We start from the raw sequence: 7,083 nt of genomic DNA, 5'->3' as shown, positions 1-7,083 counted from the left end.
TCTTGGATTCAAATTCTTCAAAAGATCATAAAAGAAAAAAAAAAAAAAAAAAACTTACTTTCTTCTTCCGGAAAGGTTAAAAGGAGAAATGGTAATTTTTCTAGAATTTTATTATTTAAATGAGGGAAAAAAAACCATCATTTCTTTACTTATTTCGGATATAGATATAATTAGGGAGGAATGGGGGTAAAATTTGCTATTTTCTTAAGAGATTGACTAAGTCCATGGTTCTTTTACAGTCCAAATTGAAGTCCCGTGCCTTTTTCCAATATTTTGGATAAAGTCATGCTTGAACACAAATAGCTCAATCTCAAATTCACAAAACGATACAAACTTATTGAGCGGAGACAGATTATTTGTATTTAGCCCGAGTTCCTTGATTAAGGACATTTTATGAAGCTCCATTATATAAGTTCCGTACTTAATTAAATGCCGAATATTTTAAAAATAATAATTCCGTTTCATTCTTAATTAATGACTTGGAGGTTAAAGATTCAGTCAACAACATATCCTCTAAATACTACAGTCATGCTTAAGGGTAGTCTAACAGTAGTTACCAACTTGTAATACATGATAAAGGACAAACAAAACAGCTACATACACTCCGCTTTGAATGTGTCCATGCTTGATGCAAAATGATAGACCAAATACAATTTAGATAAATAAACAACCCTTAAATAATACAACTTTCGGTGTGATTTCCTGATTTTTGTTTATCTTTGACATTGTCCCCTTCTAACACCTGAGCGGGAATTTGTTCTACTTTCTCTGCTTCCTCGCCACCATTGCAATTGCCCCCTTCTAACAATGGAGTCAGAGGTGGAGGTTGTTCTGCTTTCTTGATTTCATGGATGTCTTTGGGTTTCAAAAAGCTTGGCTGGTTTGTTGAAGAAAGCATTCTTGCAAACATTCTGTCAGTAACCACAACCTGGTTCATCTTCTCAGTGATTCTCTGGATATCAAAATGTTAACATATATTCTCAACTGTCAGAATAATAATGATCATGGAAAAATAAAAAAACCATAAATAGGAAATTGGATGCAGATAGGCATCATATGTGTTTGTTCTTATGCACATATGCAGTGAAAACATAAAACGAACTTGTATATATAGCATTTTTATCTTTTCGTCTCAACGATAGTAGCATTTATGATATACCTTCACACATACATTATTTACAACCACTTGATGTCAAACCAATAAAAGAAAGTTATAGTACACATAAAAGAGCATCGAACTATAAAACTGTGTAAGGGTCTGTAGTAACTTACGTTGAATGGAATATACGTATGTCTGCCATTGACAAGTCCAGCCGTGAATCCAGTATACCCTGCCATTGCCCCATGAATTGCACTCTGAGCAAGAAGTGTGCAGTAGACATTGTCTGATGCATTGCTTGGAATTGCCCGGATCATGTAAGTTGGATCTGGTAGATAACCAAGTTAAGAAATCTAGCCATAGTTGTCTAAGATATGAATAGATCAACATGGTAGAGGATGCAGTTAACAAAACTGACCTATATATTTAAGAACAATGGCCATCTTATTCTCCTTTGCAAAATGATCCTATAACAGGAAGGCAAATATTATCAAAAGAGAGAGCAAGTTGCACAAATCGACTGTTCTGGATAGATGGACTTTTACTTTTAACACAGACTTGCAGTAAGTAAATATAAAAAACTGGACAATGCAATAAAGATAATCTAAAGAGAAGTCATGTAGTCCTAGCCCAAAAATTGATAAATGGTTTCATTGTGCGAGGTTTTGAAACTGCACCTTTTTCTTTCATTTTCGTATATCATATTTTCAAGTAATATGCATTTAGAGGCATGCAGAAGTATTTAGTATCTGCTGAAAATGGATGCGGATAGATAAAATCAGAAGAAAAGAATAATGTCACTAAATTTACAGAGCTTGTCATTTAATTGATTGATGACTTGACATTATGTAGTTCAATAAAAAATATTTTACAAAGAAAGATGTCTGACCACCAGGGGATGCAGCTACATATAAAAAACTGGTTTTCATAAAAGAATACCAGCCCGATACATAAATATCAAATATCCTGATGCCAGCATACTGCAAATAGTGCAAACAAGTTTTTTGTGCTTGACCACAGTGGAGTTTTGATCAACTATCTTGAATAATGAAAAAGAGTGAATACCAGTCTCATGAAGACTCAAATCAATCAAGAGCCAGTAAAGATAAACTGGTCAAGAAATACTTATGGAAAAGGCTGCAACAACTATGATTTTTTTAATAAAAAAACAGCAGCTTCTCATATAAGTTGAAATTCGAAACCCTTCTGTATCTTAATATTTTCTTAAGCTCTCTAGTTTAACTTATTCATAACGACATAAACACCAATAACATATTTGTAAGAGCCATATACTTATTTTAACTGAGAAGCTCTCCTAAGCTAAAAGCTAATCCAAATAGGGTCTAAATGAATCTTATCTAAGCACCGTTGAACTAGTTAACCTGTAGTTGGAGAGAGCTCCACCCCAAGCTTTTAATTCATTGTCGAGATGTATAACTAACTAGGCAAGCAGCATTATGCTATATAATTTTGAGGAAAAGGAACCTGTTTAAAGAATCTTCTTGTATACAAATTAATACCTTAATCTTATGAGATATCCATAAACCAACATCTAGAAGTAGCTTGTTTCCAGAAGCATCCTTCTGGTCCATGGCTTGCATGCTTTCTGTAAGAAGATCTTGTCCTGCTCCCTCAGCTATGACTATGACCATATGTCCATTTTCTTTCAGCCTTTTCTTAATAAATTCGAAAAGTCCACCCTTTCCTTCAAGGTAGAAGGATGACTCTGGAATCAAGCAACAGTCCACATCTCTGCTAGCAAGAGTAGCATACATTGCAATAAAACCTGCGGTCGTAGTATTAATCATGACACAAAAAACAAGTCTGATTTAAGAGAGTAGCATACGGTGAAATATATTAGTCCACTACGTTTGGATGGAGTGAAGAAATAGGATTTAACGAATCTCAATTAGTGGCTTTTAAGATATCAACATAAATGTGAAGCATACATACCACTATATCGACCCATTAGCTTCACAACACCAATGCCATTCTCAACACTTTCAGCTTCAACATGTGCTGCATTAATGGCACGTTGAGCCTCCTCGACCGCAGTATCAAAACCAAAGGACTTGTCAATGACCTAATGAAACAGAAGAAAAACCACATGAAGTTTCTGCGAACACAGATAACTGACTCTTCAGATGTAACAGTAATTCAAATCATGACAAGGTTAGAGTTTTGGTTGAAAAGAGATTAAGATATTGAGATCAGACATACCGGGATGTCATTATCTATGGTTTTAGGAATTCCTGCAATTGCTACTTTCAGACCCCGTCGTCTAACTTCCTGTATGATAACCAAAATATGTTCAGAATGCTTAGCTCCAATATCAAAAGGACAAGAATGATAACAGGTCAATCAGGCAGTTATACATAGAAAATTAATGTAGGATTCTTTTAGCGCAATTATGTACTCTCAGCTGTTCATTGAAACTATCATAAAGCTTAAGTGACCAAAAGAAGTACTAGTACTGAATCATACAAACTACCTTTTCGGAAATCAACATAATGTAATATACTAGATTGTCAAAAACTCACAATTATGTTAAAAAATTCATTAGGATGTAACAAGTAAGTAGAATGCATATGAAGTTTAAGATTAAGGCAATAACTGTTACAGTTCTACTGAATTTTCACTTGACGGCATGGATCAACGATTTGCATTCAAAATTTACTTTTTGGTATAAGCTATCATTGTTTGCACTGTTTGAAAAGAAGAAAGGTTAATGGGGAAAAAACTAGCAAATATAATAATGCAGAAAGGATATATACTTACATTTGAAAAAATTCAGTTTCCAGAAGACATTGGTTAACAACTTTAGCTCAAATTTGGAAAAGAAAAGTCATGAATGTGATGCCTGTCAGTAATTTATTTAAAATTTCAATATTTTATCATTTGAAACTATTTTATCTGTATCTCTCTGTGTGGGCTTGCAAATTATAGCGAAGCTACGAAAGCTTATAAAATGAATACAGTTGTGTTGCGAAGAAAACTCGTTTATTCAAACATAAACAAGAAATTCAACAAATAAGCATACGTAAACTATGCAAATGTGCAAATTTCTTTTGTAATCAAGAAAAGACATATATTAAAAATATTTCTTCTTTGACTGAAAATAAGCTCTTATTTTTCTAACTGGAGTCCAAAGGGAGGAATATTCTATTATGGAAACCTCTGAATCACCATACCTCATAAATTACAGCCGCGCCTCGCTGTGTTCCATCGCCTCCAATAATATAAACCTGTAACCATAACCCAAACAATGAAAAAATCCATGTCATGACAATAACCTACTCAAAGATAGAGTCCAAATTTTTTATTCCAGAATTCAGTATCATTGGAAACTTTTGTAGAATACAGTTTCACATTGTAAACCTGATTTATTCCCCGGTCTTGGATGCTGTCAACTATCTTGCCAGTATCATGCCCCCCTCGCGATGTCCCAAGAATCGTTCCTCCACGCTTATGGATGTCATTGACCACTTTAGGAGTTAAAGTAATGGTGTTCTTCGAATAAAAACCTCTATAACCACCCTGTGTAAAATTGAATACGGTTTAGGGGTGAAAATAATTCATCAACTCAAGCCAAAAGACCAATGTCACAAAAAGTAAAGTGAAGAGAAGGGACTTCGTGAAAACCAAAAGTTTGTTTAGTTTAACTTTTAAGTTTTATCTATAGGAAGTTTTTGTTAAACGCCTGGCCTTACATTTAGAAATTACAGAATAATAAAAATGTTCATGTCTCGTGTAAACACTACATCACCCTTTCATATTAATGATGCTGTCTTTTAAAGGTGAATGCGAAAACACGGGATTTATCCGTCTTTCAACTAATTATAATTCTATGATAGAAGCTGGCCAGCTTACCATCATGCATGCCATGTTTCATTTGCATACGTTCTCCATCATTGTGAAAAAATTTAAACCTGATTAATCAGAGTTTATACTCACAATAACAGCGACATGATTCTAATTCCAGATTTAATGTAACAAGAAAAACCAAGTTGCTTTGAGAACTTGGACATGCTTGAAACAAACAAAGATGTCTAGAATGATAATCATATGTTTCTCATAAAACATATAACTAATTCAAGAAAGTGTAACTTCAATCACATTTATGTCCATTCATTCATGTCTTTCAGAAATGGAAATGGATATGATCCAAGTTTCTGAACTTGTGCAAAGAGCACACTTCCAGTACCTGGTGAACATCTAATAATGTGTATTAAGTTGAAATTTTATTTGATCAATTATCCGAATAATCCATACAATTTCCACACACAGAAGTTAGGGACGAAGAAAAGAAGTACTTGATATCCATATAAGCTTTCCTTCCGGGCACACAACACAGACTGTATAATTCAAAGCACAGATAATGTAATGAGCATAAATTAAAAGAGAATTTACCCACTCACATCTATGCCAAGTACTTTGTCGACGCCGTACATGTAAGAAAGACTGCAGACAATTTCTCTTATGACAGTGTTGAGACCAGGGCAGAGACCACCACACGTGACAATACACGCAAGGACATTATCTGATCTAAAATATACCTAAACAGCGCATTATTATGTCAGTGAGTTGCATCAAAACTGAATCATAAATTCATCATAACATGTGTACAGACAACAAGATAAATAACCTTTTGCCGAGGTCCTCCACGTCGAAAATGAACACCTCTTGGGCCATCCTTGTGAACAACAACCTGTGGAAAGGCCAAATATAGTTTATACACCAACGCATCTTGTTAATAGTACTGATAAATAAATGATAAGTGCAGTGTTTCTATTTTATTTGCTTTCCTCTTTGTCTAATTGCAGGAAAAACTCAACAGTAATAAATTAATAATAACAAACATTCAGCTTATTCTTTCTATTATTGATAATTAATTAAGTATTAGTAATCAATTAATAGAGTTTCCTATTCCCCTAAACACAAAGCAACATATAACGAATTCAATTCAAGCACAAAATAATTGATACTTAATAGATCGGTGGAGCAGAAGAACGCATAGTAAAAACGATCCAGATAAGAAAATGAACAAACAGGTAGTGTGTATGAACAGAAATAGATAACGAACCTTCTGAGGAACGGTATCGTCCATGTGCACGAAATACTGTCTAAAACAGAGAATAAATATTTCAAATAAATAATGCATTTCAATATTTCAAACTCAGATCACAATCACAATACTAAACAAACTGATTAACTTACTTAACAACCGAGTAAGCTGGATTAGATCGAAGCGGATTCGGATAAGTCTACAAAGCACAGACAAAATCAAGTATTACACAAACGAAACGAAGTGAATGCGATTGAAAATGTTACTTCAAAAAAAAATCAGACAAATAGAGAGAGAAAAATACAGGAAGATTTGGAATATAATCGGATAAATGAGGAACGTCTTCGAGTATGTAACCAGCGTCGCCATGAACGATCTTCATTTGAGAACTAGATTCATTTGACGCCATTTCTTCTTCACTCTATCGAATCTTCGAGCTGTTACTATTTTTCTTTGTTTTTGGAATGAGCGGCGAGGTAGAAAGGAAAAAAAATGAATGAGAAAAGGAAAGAGAGTGGAATGAGTCACAGTACATAGAAGAAAAACGTTCGCTTAGTTTTGCGGCGATCTGTGTTTTGTTTAAACAATTGGATTTTGCTGACGTGTCACGGTGTGTCGGGACCGTTCGTGGAGTTCGGTTGAAGATGGACGGTTGAGATTGAAATTAGAAAGTGTTTCTAGAGTTGAGTTGTGTGTATGAGAAGAAAACTTATGCAGTGTGCGTGACTCGCTTTACCAGAATCCAGCACGCGGTGAAAGAATAAAATACTAAAACTGGTGGCGCGGTGTTACCAGATACTGTTCTTAATGTATAATTAATGTACCCCCTGTTTTTCGACGTATTTTTGGAGAATATTATATTACATTTAATTACAATTTCTTTTTTTTTTAACTAAATTTTACTTAAAACTAACGTGCA

The 7,083-nt window shown here is 34.2% G+C and overlaps 1 protein-coding gene across 1 annotated transcript; it reads right to left on the bottom strand.

The window, feature by feature from the left end:
* Positions 1–439: 439 nt before the first annotated feature.
* Positions 440–6,706, bottom strand: LOC101514136 (ATP-dependent 6-phosphofructokinase 6-like). The gene is made up of 13 exons (XM_004517220.4): positions 6,469–6,706; positions 6,317–6,363; positions 6,183–6,222; positions 5,745–5,807; positions 5,518–5,655; positions 4,478–4,636; positions 4,291–4,344; positions 3,320–3,388; positions 3,053–3,182; positions 2,620–2,885; positions 1,518–1,566; positions 1,273–1,427; positions 440–952 (listed from the first exon to the last, which is right to left on the bottom strand). The coding sequence occupies exons 1-13, from the start codon at positions 6,571–6,573 to the stop codon at positions 674–676; spliced, it is 1,554 nt and encodes a 517-aa protein (XP_004517277.1). The 5' UTR covers positions 6,574–6,706; the 3' UTR covers positions 440–673.
* Positions 6,707–7,083: the final 377 nt, after the last annotated feature.

The sequence above is a fragment of the Cicer arietinum genome, unplaced genomic scaffold (assembly GCF_000331145.2).
Source record: "Cicer arietinum cultivar CDC Frontier isolate Library 1 unplaced genomic scaffold, Cicar.CDCFrontier_v2.0 Ca_scaffold_5746_v2.0, whole genome shotgun sequence".
Lineage (NCBI taxonomy): Eukaryota > Viridiplantae > Streptophyta > Magnoliopsida > Fabales > Fabaceae > Cicer > Cicer arietinum.
This window is presented reverse-complemented; position numbering and strand designations above follow the sequence as displayed.